This window comes from Pygoscelis adeliae, unplaced genomic scaffold, assembly GCF_000699105.1.
Source record: "Pygoscelis adeliae isolate BGI_AS28 unplaced genomic scaffold, ASM69910v1 Scaffold86, whole genome shotgun sequence".
Classification (NCBI taxonomy): domain Eukaryota; kingdom Metazoa; phylum Chordata; class Aves; order Sphenisciformes; family Spheniscidae; genus Pygoscelis; species Pygoscelis adeliae.
The window spans coordinates 850,513-870,071 of NW_008824930.1; the positions used below are offsets into that span (position 1 = coordinate 850,513).

Sequence of the window (19,559 nt, forward strand, 5' to 3'; positions counted from 1 at the left end):
GTGACCTTGATACCACTGATGACTCAAAAGTGTAACTTTACCAATAGGAAAGAAATTCACCGAGAAAACATTTCCTTCCAAACAAGAAATTTCCCAACCTCTCTTATCACTGGCTGGAATAATCCTAAGATAATAGTATTATTCAAACATAGCTCAGTATTATTCAAACATAGTTCAGATAGCTTTTTTGAAATGCAGTCATACCATACTCAAAATTTAAAGTGCTGGCGGAGTGCACTTAAGGTGCAAATATAGTACTGTACTGCATTGCCAAGTACTACCTACTCTGTGCTTAAATAATTCTAAGTAATAGTTTCTCTAATGTTAATATTAGTCTAGTTGGTGGGGAAGATTATATAGAATAAAGTAATATTTTATTTTAGGGAGTTAATTCTCATTTGATTTATTAAGAATGTTTATATTTAAGTCAACTTCATGTACAGCTTCTGCTGAATTAGTGAAAGATTCTTCTGACTTCTGCCATTTTAATTGAACTGTTACATTCAGTATTTTTGTTGCATCTTTGGCATTCTACTGAATAATTATTTCCTACTTATCATGGAAAACAATCATTTATTTGATTGAAGTGTAGTCTGAATTGCTTAAACTGAGGAAGAGTTTCTTCCAGCAGTGGTAGATACTAGTAGAAAAACTACAAAAAGTATCACACAAAACTTGGCACTAAGTGTGGCATATCATATTTAATCTTATGTATTCAAAAGATATCACACTTAGTATTTCCACTGATAAAAACAGAAGATATGTCTATACAACATATTTTTTTCTTGATCCTTGAAACTCAAGTACTATCGTCTTTCATTTATTAGGTTCACCTGAGAAAACAAAGAAACTAGTATCAAGAAGCTCAAACTTACTAAATCTTTACTCGCACCAAACTGACCAAGAGATCAGCTTCCTTTTGTTACAATTTCTTAAATAATCTCGTCATCATCCAAACAATGTGCCAGAACAATTTCTTGAAGTGAAGAAAGCCAATGTTTAAAAACAAGAGAGTGACTCATATCTTATCATTACATTTTGATGTCAGGTCAGCCGCTTTAAGTAATTATCTCTAAAGCTTTTAATACCTTGAATGATTAAATTACAATAAAACAGTCTGCTGGTTTTGGCTGGGATAGAGTTAATTTTCTTCATAGTAGCTAGTATGGGGCTCTGTTTTGGATTTGTGCTGGAAACAGTGTTGATAACACAAGGGATGTTTTGGTTACTGCTGAGCAGTGCTTACACAGCATCAAGGCCTTTTCAGCTTCTCACCCCACCCCACCAGCGAGGAGGCTGGGGGTGCACAAGAAGTTGGGAGGGGACACAGCCAGGACAGCTGACCCCAGCTGACCAAAGGGATATTCCATACATACGATGTCATGCTCAGCATATAAAAGGCTGGGGGAAGGAGGAGGAAGGGGGGGGACATTTGGAGTGATGGCGTTTGTCTTCCCAAGTCACCGTTACGCGTGATGGAGCCCTGCTTTCCTGGGGATGGCTGAACACCTGCCTGCCCATGGGAAGGAGTGAATGAATTCCTTGTTCTGCTTTCCTTGCGCGCACAGCTTTTGCTTTACCTATTAAACTGTCTTTATCTCAACCCATGGGTTTTACTTCCCCCCCCGCCCCCCCCTTGATTCTCTCCCCTATCCCACTGTGGGCTAGGGCGAGTGAGAAGCTGTGTGGTGCTTAGTTGCCGGCTGGAGTTAAACCACAACAAACAGGTTCACAAAAACTTACCAATACATCTCTGCAAATACGAAGCTAAAAAGCTCTGGCTGAAAATTACAGCTGTATTGATAGTGGAAACAGGAGTTTTGCTGTTAGTCCATTCAGATTACAGCAAATCAATGAATTCCAAATGTGACTACTATTTTGTTACTGGACAAACCAGATACCAAACTGCATGAAATTAAGCATCTTCTTGAATTTTCTTTTTGAAAAGCAGATCAAAATCCAAATTTTCAAACTCTACTAAAATCTGAAGCTCCCTGGTGCATAATTTCTTTACAAAAAGATGATCAATCTTGTTCTCAGTGGTAATTCGTAACAGCGACAAAATTCATTACATTACAAAGAAATTAACAATTTGTACATTACCTAATGCTGCTCATGCTTCCAGTTTCTGATCCAAGCTTACATCTCTCCAGCTGGCTAGCTACAATCTGACGTTCAGCCTCAAGTTCTCGAGTCAGTCTCTCAAACTGCAGTTCCTGAAAAAATAAATTAAATCATTTGTTTTGACTTCTCTTGAGATTATGAAGGAATTTCAGTATAGAAAATGATAATTTGTGCAAGAACTGATATTTGTACTATCTTATAGCAAAGCTTTTTTTTTTCCTTTTTAAACACATTCGCAGTTAAAATTTTTGTGGTAACAGCTACTCGTTCCTTCATTCACCCTAACGATATATGTCGTAGAATGAGCCGGTTTATCAGGAATGGAATTTCCAAATAGATTAAACAATTTAGACCTACGTCAAAATCATTCATAGTTCACGTAGACCTCTTAGTAGCATACAAATGTGTTCTTAACAAGCTGATCTAAGTATGATCACAAATGAGAATAATTTGTGTTACTTAGAAAAAGATGCAAAGTTCTGCAGATGATCATGTGGTGACAAAAGCTTTTGTACTCAAAAAGACAACCATCACAGTACACACTAGTGAAATAAACCAAACTGAAGGTCTGTTGTTATGGACTGAACACAATTTAGTTTCTGCATTTAGTGATGTGCAGAAGTGAAACTTAAGTAGTTTTGGACAAAAGCCGTATTAAAAATCCTACTACTAATTGAATGCATTTCCTTTTATTCTGTCAAGGAAGCCAAACCAGATAAGATTTATCCAGAGAGCTTATAAATGTACTTCTAAAGAGTTGTTGTCTTTATACATAAGAAATTATTATTTTTTAATTAAAAGAAGGAAAAAAAAAGAAGCAAAACCAATACAAGTAAAATCCCCACTATTCCTTAAAGAGCTACATTTCCCACATATGGTATCAGTAGTTTTATCAAATACAAAATTGAAACACTTTGAGGGAATTATGTTTGTTGTAAATTTGCCAAGTGTTGCTACCCTTTCATTTTGGTCATAGTTAACATTAAGTCTTTTTCACAGGTAAATAGAAACAGCTCTCTTGCCCCTTTTCTTTGGGTTTGTTGAAGGCTGAAGGAGAAATATTTTGAGAATCCAGTTGTTAAATTATTCCTGTGTCCACACAAATGCACCCATTATCTCTTTCTCCCTCTTTTCTTTCAAAAAAGACCTCCCTGTAACACAGATGTATAGGAGAGAATCCCTTGAGGAACTCCCCAGCAACGTCTTACCTAGCAGAAAAACAGCACTGGAGATTACTTGGGTCACAACTTACTTCCACCAAGTTCCACTGAAGAACTCAGTATTTGAGAGATAGCACGAAATGGTAGGAGTAGAGAGAAGGATTCAGAAGTCTTCATCCTATCTGCTATCTAAAACCTCTGACCAAGAAGCCAAGGGTAAATGGAGGCTTTAAACTTTTCAAATCTCTGAAACAAGGCAAACCATAACTGAAATGGAAGAAGGAGATGGCTGCTGGTTGTTCTACCTAATTCAGCTGGATCAGTCCTCTTTGTTTCTCATGTTATGGGCATGGAATAACTTCCGCCCTGCACTACGAGTAAGGGGGGGAAGTCCACGCAGGTTATGTACAGCACAAGATAGCCAGTGTATACTTAAATGGCCACTGACTATTCGACAAAGCCTACTTAATTCTGTATTCATTACTCCAAGCAAGACTATCCAGAGTACAATAATACCATCAAGAGTCAGACTGATGTAAAGAGCAAAACCTCACTGCTCACTGAATGTTAATAGTGCATTAGTAATCACAGTTAATAATATTCTCTGCACGTTTTTGTAGTACTCAAAAATGTCTTTTTCATTGTTGTTTGTAGATAGGACTATTAAAAATCACCTAATAATAATCACCTATTTCACATATGCCTACTTCACAGAGAGCATTTGTCTCTCACCTAGTCGAATCAATTCTCTGAAAAGCTGAAGAGACCGTTGATCAACTTTCCAAGAGTTATTTTATGCAAACAAGGCTAGGATTTGAATAATAATACCCTTACTGCAGGAAGGATTGTAACAGAAATATTACTAAAGTTTTGAGGAATGTAAAATCAAAGTGGTATAGTATTTTCTATGCTAGCATGCGTATATCAAAGCATGTAAGCACTGAGAAATTTTTATAGTATAATATACCAAACAAAACCAAAAAGAGCATTAAGTTTACTTTCAAAATAAAAGCAAAAGCTTTAACAGCTGTTCTGTTCCACTGCATTTTTTAAGTTACTCGATTCTATCACAGCAATGATATCAATGCACATTTTGACGCCTAGCATACGTTTACATCCAGCCAGCTTCACTTCCCGCCATCCCAGGTGAGGCAGGTCAGACGTGTTCTTTGCCATGGCCTTGCAGAGGGCACTTTTTTTACCTGCCTAGTGAGAAGATGCAGCTGTCCTCATAATGTTACTAAGAGAACGTAAGAATCAAGGGCTCCGGAGCTAATGCCCTCGACTGTCCATGCTGTCATTTGCCTTTTCCCAGACAGAGAAGTGTAGTCCATTGTCTCCTTTTACTCTAGTAGGTGTGCAAACAACCTCTCCCCAGCTCCCTTTCATCCATACTATCCCAAGTCAACTAAATATAGAAATGCCCCCAAACCTATTTTATTGAAATACTTTACAAGTAAATATTATTTTGCCTTTTTCTTTTCTTCTGCTATCTGGATTTTATATCTTCTCATATATTTTCTATGTTTCATATTCCTTCAGTTCATCACTCTGGTTGACTACTTTCCACACACTTCTGCATTTTCCCAACTAACACCCTCATGTCATGATTACTTCGTCTACAGAACATTTTTCGCTCATGATTCTAGTCTCCAAAATATACTTTTCTACTCTTGACGCTGTCATTTATCTTTCTTTCCTACTTATTCCTTTCTGTTCTCTTCTGCATTCCATCTTTCTTTCATTTCCTAGCATACTTCATGACTCATCCTCCACGAATCTGTTTCAGTCCTACTATACAAATTGCCACTCTAGCAAATGCCCTAAAATGATCGGTTTAATCAACCTCTCTCTCTCTCTCTCTTTCTTTTGATAATTGGTCCCTTATTGAGGGAACTCTGCTCTTAAGATGTAGAAATTAATGTTTTCTGGTTTCACTGCCCACATTACTTAAGTCCTGCCCTGCAGAAATGACTGGAAAAGCACAGTTGTGTGTATGTTCCTCCTCAAACAGGAAGAAGAGATGTGCTGGATCACTTAAGAAAAAAAAATAATCTTGGGTTTCTAATGCATGAAAATGGCTAGAACAGGTGAACAGTAACTTCACTATAGCTTGATTTAATTGCTGCTATTTCTCACTTAATTGTCTTCTGTCAGGTGCCATCAGAAGTTAGGGACGGAAGGAAGGAGATGAAAGGTGGGGCGGCGGGAATATGTGAAGGGGCAGAGCCAAACAATTATTACCTCAGCATTATCCTCTACATTGAATTTAACAAACAACTGTGTTAGGTATTCCCTCATGTGATGACAAAGGTGCAGGTCCTGGAATGAAAGAAGAAGAATTCAAATAAGAGTCGGAAGAGTCTGCTATCCCTCCGTATCAAGAATCCCTGGCAGAAAACAAATTAATAAGCTCCCTTCTCTTTGTTCGGGAAGCAGTGAGAGTGACTAATATTTGAATAAATCCATAAGTTTAGATTTCAAGCAGCTGTCACAGTGCAAGAAGACAGAAACTAGAAATAGTATTTGCTTACATGTTATAAAAATAACCACTGAACCTGACTCCGTCATTTGTCTTATTTGTTCTGCTTACAATCATTTTCACCAGTTCATGCCATGTTGTGTTATCTTTACAACCTTCTATGATTTATCTGAATCAAGCTAATCGGAACATCAAAATTAAAAACAAATGCCTACCCACTGATTATGCAAATCTGTTATCAAGACAATTGCAGAATGAAGAACTGCAGAAACTACATTGCAACATCAAAATTAATTTAAGCAATGCCACGTCAAGTGCAGCTTCATGGACTGTGCTACAAAGGGCAATGATGCCAAAGCAAGTGCACATGTAAAGACACTGCACAGTGAAATGACCAGTCTGGCAGTCCTTAGCACTTAGCACCATAAAGGGTGTGGGAGTAAGAAGCCAACAGAAAGATTAGAGATAACGATGAGAATAATCCAGAGAAATCACTCCAGAGAGCAGCTTGGAAAGGGAGGAACTTCATGATGACTTTATCAAATTGTTTTGAAGTGATAAAAGAGTATGCATCTGCTCAGGCCTGAAGCAATTTATGTTTAAAAGTGCTATTTGTCCACTACCATGAGGTTCTTTTGTAAAAACTAGTCATTATTCCGTAGACAGCAATTGGACGTATTTGCCTTTCTGGTATGAGATTTATGTTTTATCTACCCTCTGCAGGCACCAAAACTTCAAGCACTAAAAAAAAGACTTGAGTCAGGTCATACGTTTCACAGTGGTCCAGAAACTGAATAAAACTGATGGAAATCTTCACAGCCTTCGGACAGGTTATGAACTCCTGAGCTCAGGGCACACCAAGTAAAAGGGTATTTATTTGGTTATTTTTATTTGAATGTTGGGAGGGGTAAAACAGGTCAAAAGAAATTTGGCTGATATTCAGAGATGATCTCACTTTACTCTGTCTTTAACAATCTTAAAGTAATCCTTCAATCCTTTCACAGAGAGATGTGTATTGATGCTGAGCAAAAGTCACAGCAAAATCAGCAGAGATAGTAAAAAGCAGCTGACAAAAAAATAATGTATCTAAATTTAGGCTGAACAGCCTTGTGGATTTATTAAATTCCCAAGAATCTTAAGGTCATAACATTAAAAGAGGAAAAGTGTTTAGCTTTTGACTGTAAATATGCTATATAAAAACAAATTGGTGCACTGATGATCATTTGAATCTTCAAATATAGACAAATAACAGCACTGAGGTAAGGCTAGGAATCCCTGGTGAGATGAATAGAGAAAGCCTGATTACAGCTACACAAATAAATTGTCTCCTGGATTGAAGTCTTTCATAGAGTATCTTTGAAACCACAGAACTTCCTAAAGTACATAGGCTGTAGAAATGTACAACATTGGCTCTATCTTGTTATAGCCTATTAAACAAGAAAAACTGTACCTCAAGTAACACCACAAGTAGTATGTGTCTACTGCCATGCACATCCTATGGTACCATGCGTAATTCCATATACTGCACGTCTATAAACTCCAAGTAAATGCCATTACTTAGAGTGGTGTTGGCAACAAACTATTTTTAACCTATCGTACCAGACACACATGAGCAGTTAAAATTGGAGCACATACTTCCTGAGGAAAACAGCAACATCCAGGGAAGTTTAACTTCGCAGAAATCTAGGGACAGCATCAGACACAAACCAGACCTGACAGTCCATCCTGTAACTAGAAGGAAAACAGAATGTCTTGATGCTTTCAAACAGGATAAACACATCACTAGCAATGCCCCTATCCATCTGACACTGAATGTTGTTCAGAAGCTTCGAAACTGGGCTTTAGAATGTACAGCTTCTCTTTCTCCATTGGACTGTGTTTTCACTTGTACCGTTCATATACTTTTTCACTGGATTGTTTCATTCTTCCCTTTCACTGAGTAACATGGGGGTGAGGGAAAAAGCTCACAACAAGGTAATAATCAAATGAGCGGAGAGGTGGCAAATTCAGAAGCTCAGTGGTGGATATGTTGTTGCAGGATCTTAATGGAGGCCAAAAAAAAAATTAAGATTAAAAAAAAAGAGACTTGTTAATAGTTATGACTGCACCTATATGCAACTGCAAGTTTCCAGGTAACATCAACCTGAAGGAAGCAATTCATACATTGGAGGGCAGGACTACCATTCAGGGGAACCTTGATAAATTGGAGGAACGGGCCACCGATAGTGTCATGAAGTTCAAGAAAGAAAAATGAGAAGTCCTGCACGGAGGATGGAATCCCATGTAACAGTACAGCATCACCACAGAAAAGACCTGGGGGGTCTGGTGGACAACAAGTTGCAACTCAGCAGTGCATTCCTGTGGTGATGATGGCCAACCACTTATTTCACTGCACTAGCAAGAGAGCCACTAGCAGAACAATGAAATAATTATTCCCTTTTATTTGGTACTCCTGAAGCTGCATCTTGAGTACAGTGCCTGGTTTTGGGCCACCAGGACAAAGACTTGACAAGATTTTGAAGCAAGACCACCAGAGGGCCACAAAGATGGTTAGAAGATTGAAGCACATGTTGTACAAGAAGACGAAGGAATCTGGTTTGTTTAGCATGGAGAAGGGAAGGTCTAGGGAGGATCTAGCTGCAGAGTTTTATTTCTTAATGGGGGATTATAGTGAAGACATCACCAGGCTCCTGTCAGAGGTATACAGCAAATAGAGAAAGGCAACAGTCACAAGTTGCAATGAGGTAAATTCTGACTGGATATAAGCAAAAAACCCCAACAAACAAGCAAAAAACCCCCACAAACAAGCAAAAAAACCCAACACAGCAAGGGTGGTTAAACACTGGAACAGGTTGTCCAGGTAGGTTGTAGAATCTCCCTTCCTGGAGATTTTGAAAGTTAACTGCACATCTGATCTAACATTGAAGCTAGACCTGCTTGGAGTAGACCTCCAAAGGTCTCTTTTAACCTAGTTTTTTCCAAGATCCTAGAATTAATGAGTTCTGGAAATTTTTCCAAGGCTTTATGCCAATCTGTATTATGGATTAGAGATCAGTGGCTATTGATCCTCATCAAGCTTACATAAAGACACGATTGACTTGATATAAGTGCTAGTATTTTATCAGCCTGAACCTGTATTTCTCTAGCTTATTCCCTCACCAGATCTGAGGGTTTTAGCAATCCCATGCTTCTTTACAAGAGATTAGTATGGCATCTGGGCTGTTATGCATATGGATTATTTATGGGGTAAAGAACTAGTTTCGCCGATTATGGTGTTTAAAAATAAACTATTCCTTCTTTTTCATGTAAGATTACTTCAAAGAAGTCCCTTCCATGCCTTTAACAACTTTTATAGAAATCAGACCCTATTTTATTTTCAATTTTTAGGACCCTGATACAAATGAGGTCACAATTGCATTCAGTTGCACGTTTCAGCTCTCCAGGCACGCTGCCCTGTTCCTCTGTGAGTTACAGGCAAGCCTTGCTCTCTGAAGGCACGCTGCCCAATTGCCTGGACTTCTGTTCCTAGGGAAATTGTATTATTTCTTCTCCAGCACAATCACCAAAGTTATTCAAATTATCTCAATTTTTCTGTTACAAATTGCCTGGTCCTTTTTTATTCCATTTTTTCTTCTCTCTGTTTTGTATTCAGCTTTAGTCTTTTAGCTCACTCCTTTCTTCTCCTTCTCACTAGTTTTTGCATCCCTTGCCAACACTCCCAATGGTTTATCACCCACCATGATTGCCGTGCTATTCCACTTCCTCCCATGCAAACTACTTCAGTCCCCAAAGTAATAAAGTGTAAGTAAAAGCCTTGCAGTGTTAGGACAGGATTAGAACTACTAAGAGTTTTCTAATCTCATACTTTTGCTTCTCCACCCTCTGCAGCAGCAATTTAAGGAGAATGTAAGATAAATTGGCTTTCTAACTCACTAGCTTTGACTTGTTTTAGGGCTTATTGTTATTAAATGTAAAGCTCAATGTGGGAACAAAACAAAACCTCAGAGATGGTTAATCTGCAAGGAGAGTGAGAGAAACAGAGCTGGAGTTTAGTAACAGACCCTGACTCTTCAGTGTTACACTGACCCAAGCTTGTAATTCTCATTTACTTCTCCGTACTTTGTCGAGGCACGAAGATTTACTACGTCTAAGTGGAAAAGAAAAGGGTAATTCTATTTACAGTAGCAGTTTTTGGAGCCTGACTTTGCATGTTCAGCAAATCTAATATATCAGACAGAACTGTGGACTGATGCCTTTTACCTTGATTTTCCAATCCATATCTGTAGGGTAATTTTGTTCTAAAAAGAGCAACACAGTCCTGTTGCAGCTGGAAGATGCTTTATTATGATGTAAAAAATATTTGTGTGGTTTAAAGACATGTGAAAAGCTAAGAAAGTGAAACTTCTAAAAACGTTCTAGACACTGAAGCACTAAGAAAACCTTTTTTGATTCTGACAACATACTCAGCTTTCAGTCTCCCTTTCTTCTCTGATCTGATCTGTGGTCTGATGGGCATTATGTCAAGATGCTAGCAATAGCTACAGGTGTCAGTATACACACCGACATATGTGGACACCAAAACCACACAACGCTTTGTGTTTAGTCTATCTACATGTTTAGAGATCTAAAGTCTTCTCCAGCATTTTATTCATGGGGTTCTCCAGTTCCCTATTTATACATCTCTAAACTAGTTCTCCCTTCCAGAGTTTTGAAGATACACGTCTTCCTAGGCATTACATATAGATGGAGAGCCAGCGTTGTAAATCGTTAGCTTTACACTTGTCCAGAATTGTCTAAGAGATTAGAGACATCTAGTGCCTCCCTCTTCTCCTGCTTCCACTGGAGAAATTATCCTGGTGAACAATTTTCTCTTTTGATTTTCCTGCCTCATAAGAGAGACTGATTTCTCAATCCATACGTAGACTGTCAGTGCAGTATATCCAAGAACAGACTCCATAATTTGCAATTACCCTTGAATCCCTGAATTAATTAGGATACTAGATCTGAATATTGCCATGAGTAATTATTAAAAAGCAAGTCATTAGCATGTTAGTAAGGGATTCAAAAGTTATCTAACAAAGCAAAATGGGCTTATTTTCTTTTAGGGCAACCTACTGCATTGCGAATGAATACCTTCAGGATTTTGTTTTTTCTTGTCTTACAACTAACAACATAGCAGTTTGATTTTCTGCACCCTTGCAAGACTCAGTTTGCTACACTAACTGAATGTGGATGGACTTTCAAATAGAGAATTACAATGAAACTGTAAGGAAATTCAGCACAAATACAGGGATGTTCGTAAACAAAAAAATCTAGTATTCTAGCAGACAGTACATTGATTAGTCAAATAATTCACTTATTTCTACTACTATTAAGCATTAAGGAAAAAAAAACTGGCTTTCAAACAGCATGTGCTAAAAAAATTGAACTCAAGGACCGCAAACCCTCAAGATTTGCACATTTTCTCTCACAGATGATTCTGTGGCAGTAGCAGTTAATTTTAATAGCCCAAACTATGCTTTTGAATCTTTCCTCTTTTATTGCATCTTTTATTACAAAGAAGAGAACTAGTAACATAATTAGGCAATTCATTCCTTTTCTGGCTACCCTGCAGAAATACCACAGATTCAGAAAATTCCCAACAGATTCATATTGTTCCTTATGAAAGAGAAAAGCAATTAGTAATGAAAATGTTAGTTTTAAGAAGTATCATTATGATCTTATTCTCCTAATTTCTGGTATGAATAGCTCATCTTTTGAACAAAGTAAAAAGGTTTTCATAATGAAATTACAGTCTAAAAATTACCTGTTTGGAAATAAATAGGTTAGGAACACGCAGTTCAGGATAACATTTGTAGTATGGGCAAAGATAGAGAAAGAGCTTAGAATCAAATTAAATGAACAATCTCATTGTATAAAAAGAACTTATATGGAGTTGGCAGTACTGGCTGTCCATCAAGACAGAGACATATTTTGAAAGAAGGGTACAAAATGCAATCGTTCTGGGAGTCTTCAATTACCCCTGTTGTATGTACAGTCCAAAAAAAAATGCAACAGAAAGGCGTGGCACATAGTATCCAAAATTCAGTCTATCATAGACAGCTGCTTAGGATGCCCACAAGAAAAGATGCAATGGTCTTGACTTGGTCTCAGGTAATGCACAAAAGATGGTTTGGCATCCTGCACCTGAGAAGCCACTCTCAGTGATCATTCTGTGCTCAGATCCAACATCCCTACAGAAGGCAGAAAATCTGCCAGTTATGAGCCACATAAAAAGAGAAAATATGTAACAAAAAATGAAACAGTTTCTTTAAAGCTAAGAGTTAAGTCCTCATAGGCAGTATGGAAACTACCTGATGCTCCCATTTTGGAAGCACAGAGCCAATGCAGTGTGTCAAGAAAAGACATAACAAAAAGAAGTTAGCACAGTTAAACAGGAGGGCAAAGGAAGCCGTTAGAAACATAAGCGCTCTTTCTGAAAGCTGAAATCATCTTCAAATGAAGAAAATAAAGGACCATAAATGCTGACAGGTTAAATATAAAAACACAAGACAGCACAATATGGTTCTAAGGGACAAATAGCCAAAGGCATCAAAGCAAACAACAAATCTTTCTTCAGATGCATCAGGAGCAAGAAGCTGCTTGGAGAGTCTGTAGAGCCACTGGGTGATCAGGATATAAAAGGGTTCATTGACGAGAAACTAAATGAATCCTTCAGAAAGGTTTTTGCTGTTTCATGGGAAATTCCCATGCTAAGAACTCACTGAGGGAGTCTTATCAGAGGATCTGCCTGAAATTTAAGTGACTGTAGAACAGGTCATGAAACAAACTGACAAAACAAACAGTAACAAATTGGAAGATCAGATAGTATTCGCTCCAGAGTTCTGAATGAACTAAAAAATACATAGCGTAAAACAGATGTAGTACCTGAGAAGTGACAGACATCGAATGCAATGCCAGTTTCCAGGGAGATCTATAAGACTGCAGAGCAGCAAGCCAGATAGTCATATCAGGCAAATTAGTGGAGCCTATAACACGGAACAGAATTAGTGGACACTGACATAAACATGAACTACTTACCCAGAAGGTTTCTGTATGGATAAGTACTTTCTTAAATAGGAGGTCAAGACTAGAAATAAGTGGTCAATTCTCACAGTTGGAGGTGTCCACCAGTGAAGTTCTGGTTCTGTGTTCCACATTGTTCAATACATACAGAAATGACTTGAAACGAGTAAACAACAGGGTGACCAAGTTTGGCAACAATACAAAGTTATGCAGGACAGTAAGGCTGAAGGGTGACAACAGAGAATTTTAGAAGGATGTTTTCATAGCCTGAAAAAGCAGGACACAAAGTAGGAGATTAAATTCCCTGTAGATCACGAAGGTGATCTTCATGGAGCAAAACCAATCCTAACTTCAAATGCCCTTCAACTGCCTGGAAAAGCTTACATGAGTTGCGTACTTTCTCCCAGAAATGTAAGGCTGACTGGTCTGTAGTTTCCTGGATCTACCTTTCTGCCCTTTTTGCAGATGGCTCTAATACTTGTTCTTTTCCAGATATATGGGATTTCCCCTTACTTCCATGACCCTTCAAAGATGTTAAGGAATAGTTTTGTGATGATATCAGCCAACTGTCTCAGAACCCTCAGTTGCATCCTATCAGGTCACACAGGAGTTGTACCTGTCCAATTTGTATAGATGGTCCCTCACTTGACCCTCCTCTACTATCAGTGGTTTGCCATTTGCTTCGTTGTTGCTTCTTGACACAGAATTTTGGGGCCTGACATTACCTGTGAAGACAGGCTGAGTGCCTCAGCCTTTCCTGTGCCATTTTTTATTAACTTGCTGGCCCTATTCAGCAGCAGGCCTACATCTTTCTAGTACTTCTGCTTCCTACTAACATACCTGCAGAAACTTTTATGTTATTCTTGTTATCTCTTGCTAGCTTGAGCTCCAGCTGAGCTTTTGCCTTCCTAATTGCATCTCTGCACACTGAAGCAGTATTACTATATTCCTTTTTGGGAGTTTGCCCCTTTTTTTGCACTGCTCAACTGCTCCTTTTTTCATTTGAGCTTAGTAGCTCGGTGTTTTTCCAGCTGATTTCTTTTTATGCCTGTTCCTTTTCCTGCTTAGGGGGATAGACTGCTCTGGTGTTTCAAGAAGCAGCTGTATTTGGAAATCTCCCAAAATTCCTGAGCCTTTTTGCCCTCCAGGACAAACTCCCATTGGATCCCTCCTAACAGTTCCCTGAGTGAGTTGAAATCTGCTCTTCTGAAGTCCAGGTCTTTATTTTATCGTTTGTCCTCCTCAAGCCCCTTGGTCTCTACACTCCTACAGTCGCTGCAGCCAGCGCTGCTGTTGACATTTGTACCTTCAAGCATGTCTTTATTAGTAAGCATTCAGTCCAGAAGAGCACTGTTCCTAGTTGACCCATCCACAGACTGCACTAGGAAGCTGTCCTCAATGCACCCTGGAAATCTCCCAGATTGCTTATGCGCCACTGTGTTGCTTTCCCAGTAAATACCAGGATGGTTGAACTCCCTTTTGAGAACCAGGGCCTTGCAGGCTTGAGGCCTCTTGGAGGCAAATGAAGGTGCTTCATCCACTACTTCTTCCTGATCCAGGTCTGTAGCAGGCACCATGAGGTGTCTCTCAGTGGCTCCGATTTTGACCCAAAAGCACTCTACAGACCACAGCTGACCTCTGTTTGTTAAAACCATTCTTTTACACAGAGCACAACCCTTTCTTCTCTTCTACTCGTCTTCTACACTTTCTGCCTTTCCTTATGGTCTTAACTGTCCATTGCAGGACTCCAGACACATGAGCTCTCCCACTGAGCTACTGTAATCCCAATGACGTCATAACTCTGTGACTATACAGGGAACTCCATTTCTTCTGTTTTCTTCCCCGGAGCATAAGGGTTGGTGCACAGGCACTTGAGATGATGTGCCATCTGCTCCTTGTCTCTGAGGGGAGTGTAGTAACCTCCCCTACGGCTCTGCTCCACACACGCTTTCACCTTGTCCCCTCCAGCCTTGATTGTCTCCACTCTGCCTTAACCCTCGTTTAAAGTCCACTTCATTGTTCCTCAGTCTATTGGCAAAGGCATCCTTGCACTTCTTTGAAAAGTGGATCTCTTCGCTCAGTAGATCATAGTCCCTTGATCATGGAAGGAGAAAGACTGTCAGTGACACCGGCTATACAACTAGGTGTTGACCTAAATGATATGCCTGCTTCTGCCTGCACCCTTCCCTGGCAAGACTGAGGAGAAAACAACCTGAGCACCCATCTCCTTTACTTTAACCCCAAAGAGTCTGCAGTCCTCGTTAATTTTTTCCAGATCACACTTTGCAGTATCATTGGTACCCACATGGAAGAATAGCAAGTCCTTGGACTTGATGAGTCTTCGCTGTCTATCTGTGCAGGATTTCAGCTGTATTTTGACTCCAGGCAAGCAGCAAACTTCACATGACTTTGTCAGGTCAGCAGATGCATATCCTCAGTTTACCACAGAAGGGTCTCCTGCTGTTAACTCGGTACTTCTTTTCCCTGACACGTTAGACCTGTTGAGCTGTTGGCCTGGTTGTCTCTTCCAGGGTAATGTGTTCATCCTTCCAGTCTATTCCCAGGACTCCATATCTTTTCTTCAGCTGAATTTTTCCAGATGAGGGGAGAGCTGCTGCCTTGCTGCCACAGGTCACAAGCTTCCAAGGTGCCTTGTTCTGTGCATGGCTATTCCTCCCCTGTTTAAGCTTGCTTCTGGTCTTCTCTTGTTTGCACACAGAGGCCTTGGCCCTTGCCCCTGCAGCATCGCTGCTTGACATCCTATTAGTTTCCTGCTCACTCCCACTGCTGCTGCATAACCTGGTGAGCTCTGCCTGCAGGTCCTATGCCTGCCAGCTTCGTGGTCCATCAGGCAACAAGTCCCCATCCTGCTCAGCCCAGCAAGGAGTACCAGGTCCTCCCCACTGTCCCTCATCTGAATGGCCACATCCCCCCACAGGAACTCTGGTTACTCAGTGCCTCTGTCATCCTAGGAACAGCCCCGTGGGCTGCCACAGGAGTGTCATGTCACTACCATTTGATCACCAACTTTCCTACCAAGACACAAACACCAGCAGTCTTATGCCACTGAATAAATTCATGGTGTGCTATCATCTTGAACATTGTGTGAAGTTCTGCTCTTCCCATGCCCAAAATAATGTGGCAGAATTGAAGAGACAGAAAAAAGGGCTACAAGGATAATTAAAGGTATGAAATAGATTCTGTACAAGGAACAATGAAGTTGGGAATCTTCAGTCTGGAAAAGAGACAGCTTAGGGAGGACATGGCAGGTCTATAAAATCCCACATGGCATATTCACTATCTCTTCCAAAACAAGAAATAGGACATATCAAATGAAGCAATTAAGAGCCAGACTTGAAAACAGATGAAAAAAGATGGTTCTTTATGTAACAGGCATGCTTTTGATGGTTACCAAGCACATCATAACTTCACCGGGTTGTGGAAATCTGAAAACAGGTGGCTTTTGAGTATTAGGAGACAGTGTCATACATTCTTGCCCTGTTCTTACTCTTCCTTCAGCATATATGTATGGTCATCGGTGGAGACAAGTTGTCTGACCAACAATGGCCATTCTCATTAGTGAAACATACATTTATTGCCACAAAACAGAAACCAGAAAACATAATGAATCAGGTTTTTTATATAAAAACAGATTTTCATCCATAAAACATCCAGATTGGGAATCTGGGCCATTCTTCCAATAAAACACACAATAGTTTTGCTATTGAGTCCTCAAATAAACAAACAAGAAGACTCCCAGACTTGTACTACTCATTCTAAGTAAAACAGTGAATGGAACAAAAGAATTAAATATACTGGACTGGAATTGTGGTTATGGATCTGGGAGATCAAACACACAATCAATGCTTGCTGCACTCCAGAATTACCAAGCCTCACTAAAATAATTGTGCTTCCACAATTATAGGACAGATTTCAGTTCAAAGACTAGTCAGTTGCCCCCAAAACACTGTTCAGGAAACTGTCAGTAGATTAAAATGGACAGAAGCATCTCTACAGGGATGTTCCTTACAGGAGGGATATCAGAGTTACTGCTATGATACGATTATAAAATAAGAGAGCCATAGGATCATAGTTACTTTCATTGAATCAGGGGAAAGAAAAAAAAAAGGGGGGGGACGGGAGGGGAGAGAGTAAAAATAATGAATGAATCAACTTGTTCCATAACTGCAATCAGGATATTTCATTGACATTACTGCGGAAGTCATCAGAAATTCAAGCCTTTATTACAGCAAAACACAGCGATCAAAACTGTATCTATCCTCATGTGACGAGTGCAGGAACCTTCTAGCAGTGTTGGTAACCCCAACAATTTTGTCCAAGACCTGGCACATACAATGTATATCACTAAAGCCCCCAAGCCCGAGTGCAGAATGAGCAGGTAGGAGTTGCAACTCCCTTTTCAGAACAGGCCAGTTCATGATATCACAGTATTGAAAAGGAAAGGCAAAGTAAATAAAAACAAGCCAGCACATACTGAATTTTAAACTTAGTGCTTTAAGTAAATTTAATGGCAGAAAGGGGGTTCAAATTAATTTCCAGCCATGGTTTCTGTGATGTGGTTTAGAGCCATATCTGTTCTCCCCCCCTGCTCCCCATCTTAAATCGGACATCTCTCCCTGCAGTGGGAACTTGGACTGGGTAAAATGCAAGCTCTCTCCTCCCCACACCTGGCAGCGGCTGAATGCCACACACATTCCCTCTTCTATGACTGCAGGCACCGTTTCCATGGCAGCACCACAAAAACCACTCCAAACTGGTCAGGAAGGGAGGCAAGGAGAACTGCTGGCCCCAGGAAAGCTCCGTCTCACCTCCCTGGACAAGGCGCTTGGAGAAATCAGGGGTGGAAATGAAGCTGACTGTGCAGCCTGTGAGGCCTGGGAGGGATTGAAGGCACAGGCAGCACCATGCAGCATGGAAACCTCCCTTCGTGTCTGATGAGAGCTGCTGTGGTTCAAACACACGTGATACGGCGGTTCGAGTGCCCAGTTGTGCAGGTAAGAGGAAGGAGATCTGCAACGGCCGGCAAGCAGTCGGCCCTCCTCCCCTCTCAGGTCCTCCGAGAATACATTGCCTGCGATTCTGTAGCAGATGTATTTCTGGCCGCTCCCTGGTTAAGGGGAAGTAGAAATACGCACTTGCCATGAATTGAAACAGCATGAGGGGACCTCATTTTTACTTCACAAATCACCAACACCAAACCCGTGGTACCAAAGTCTTAACTGGATTTTTCACCATCTCGAGACCGTGTATGTGCTGGGATTATTTTGTCAAAGCCATATGATTTGCACAGCTGAATGTCTCAGAGACAGAAATGAGATGAAATGTGACACTTCTGAATGATCTCGGCTAGCTTGAAATAATGATAACCTGGAATTGCAATCTATGTTTGCACAACATATCAAAGACGCAAGATTACTCTGGCAACTCCAAACCCCAACCTGCTCACAAACCACGATGCAATGTATCAGTACCACACATAGGCCCTAACCATGCACAGCAGGCATCTTTACAGGATTACAGAAGGGTTGAGGTTGAAAGGGACCTCTGGAGATCATCTGGTTCAACCCCCTGCTCAAGCAACTAGAGCCAGTTGCCCAGGACCATGTCCAGGCAGTTTTTTAATATCTCCAAGCAAGGAGACTCTACAACCTCCCTGGGCAACCTGTGCCAGTGCTTTGTCACCCTCACAGTAACAAAGTGTTTCCTGATGTTCAGATGGAGCCTCCTGTGTTTCAGTTTGCATCCATTGCCTCTGGTCCTGTCCCTGGGCACCACTGAAAAGAGCCTGGCTCCCTCTTCTTTGCACCCTCCCTTCAGGCATTTGTATGTATTGATGAGATCCCACCCTCAGCCTTCTCCAGGCTGAACAGTCCCAGCTCTCTCAGCCTTTCCTCATAGGAGAGATGTTCCAGTCCCTTCATCATCTTAGTGGCCCTTCGCTGGACACCCTCCAATGTGTCCATATCTCTTGAACTGAGAAGCCCAGAACGGGGCCCAGTGCTCCAGGTGTGGCCTCACCAGTGCTGAACAGAGGGGAAGGATCACCTCCCTTCACCTGCTGGTAACACTCCTCCTAAGGCAGCCCAGGATACTGGTGGCCTCCTTTGCCACAAGGGCACATTTCTGACTCGTGTTCAACTTGGTGTCCACCAGGACTCCCAGGTCCTTTTCCGCAAAGCTGCTTGCCAGCTGGGTGGCCCCCAGCATATTCTGGTGCATGGGATTAAGGGGCATAGCCCTGCCTGCAACTAGCATTACCAAGGTTACTGAGGCAAACACGTCACCCCAGAAGCAGAAAAAATGGACTAGACAGTTGCCATGCACATAGTACTAGGTAACTTTCTGTGCCATTAAAATTACTCTCCCTCCCAGAGCACCTCTGCAGTAAAAGGAGAATTTCTACAAGTTTTCCCATTCTGACCAGTGTGAGAGGTGTAACTTTGTCCTTGTGTGCCTGAGGGCTAGGAATGGATAGGATGTCCAATTACATGAAGAGTGATACGGGAGAATATTATTTTATTTTCTGAATTGATCATGGATGGTCCATCTTGTCTTATCTTGCAAGGTTCATTCCTCTCTGTTCACGCACACTCTCCAATTTCAGTAATAGCCTGTCCCATGCAAAACACTAACTCTCCCTGAGAAGCTACACTGGATATAGTCCTGAGAAGCCTCTTTGCTGAATAAGCCCGACTCCTTTGATTCAG

At 40.6% G+C, this 19,559-nt stretch overlaps 1 protein-coding gene across 1 annotated transcript in view; it reads right to left on the reverse strand.

The window, feature by feature from the left end:
- Nucleotides 1-19,559, reverse strand: part of CTNND2 (catenin (cadherin-associated protein), delta 2) — a 573,271-nt gene that overhangs the window by 429,781 nt on the left and 123,931 nt on the right. Inside the window, exon 2 of the mRNA XM_009325000.1 lies at nucleotides 2,104-2,216. Within this exon, the coding sequence (XP_009323275.1) occupies nucleotides 2,104-2,216 (113 nt within the window). The remainder of the gene's footprint in view (nucleotides 1-2,103; nucleotides 2,217-19,559) is intronic.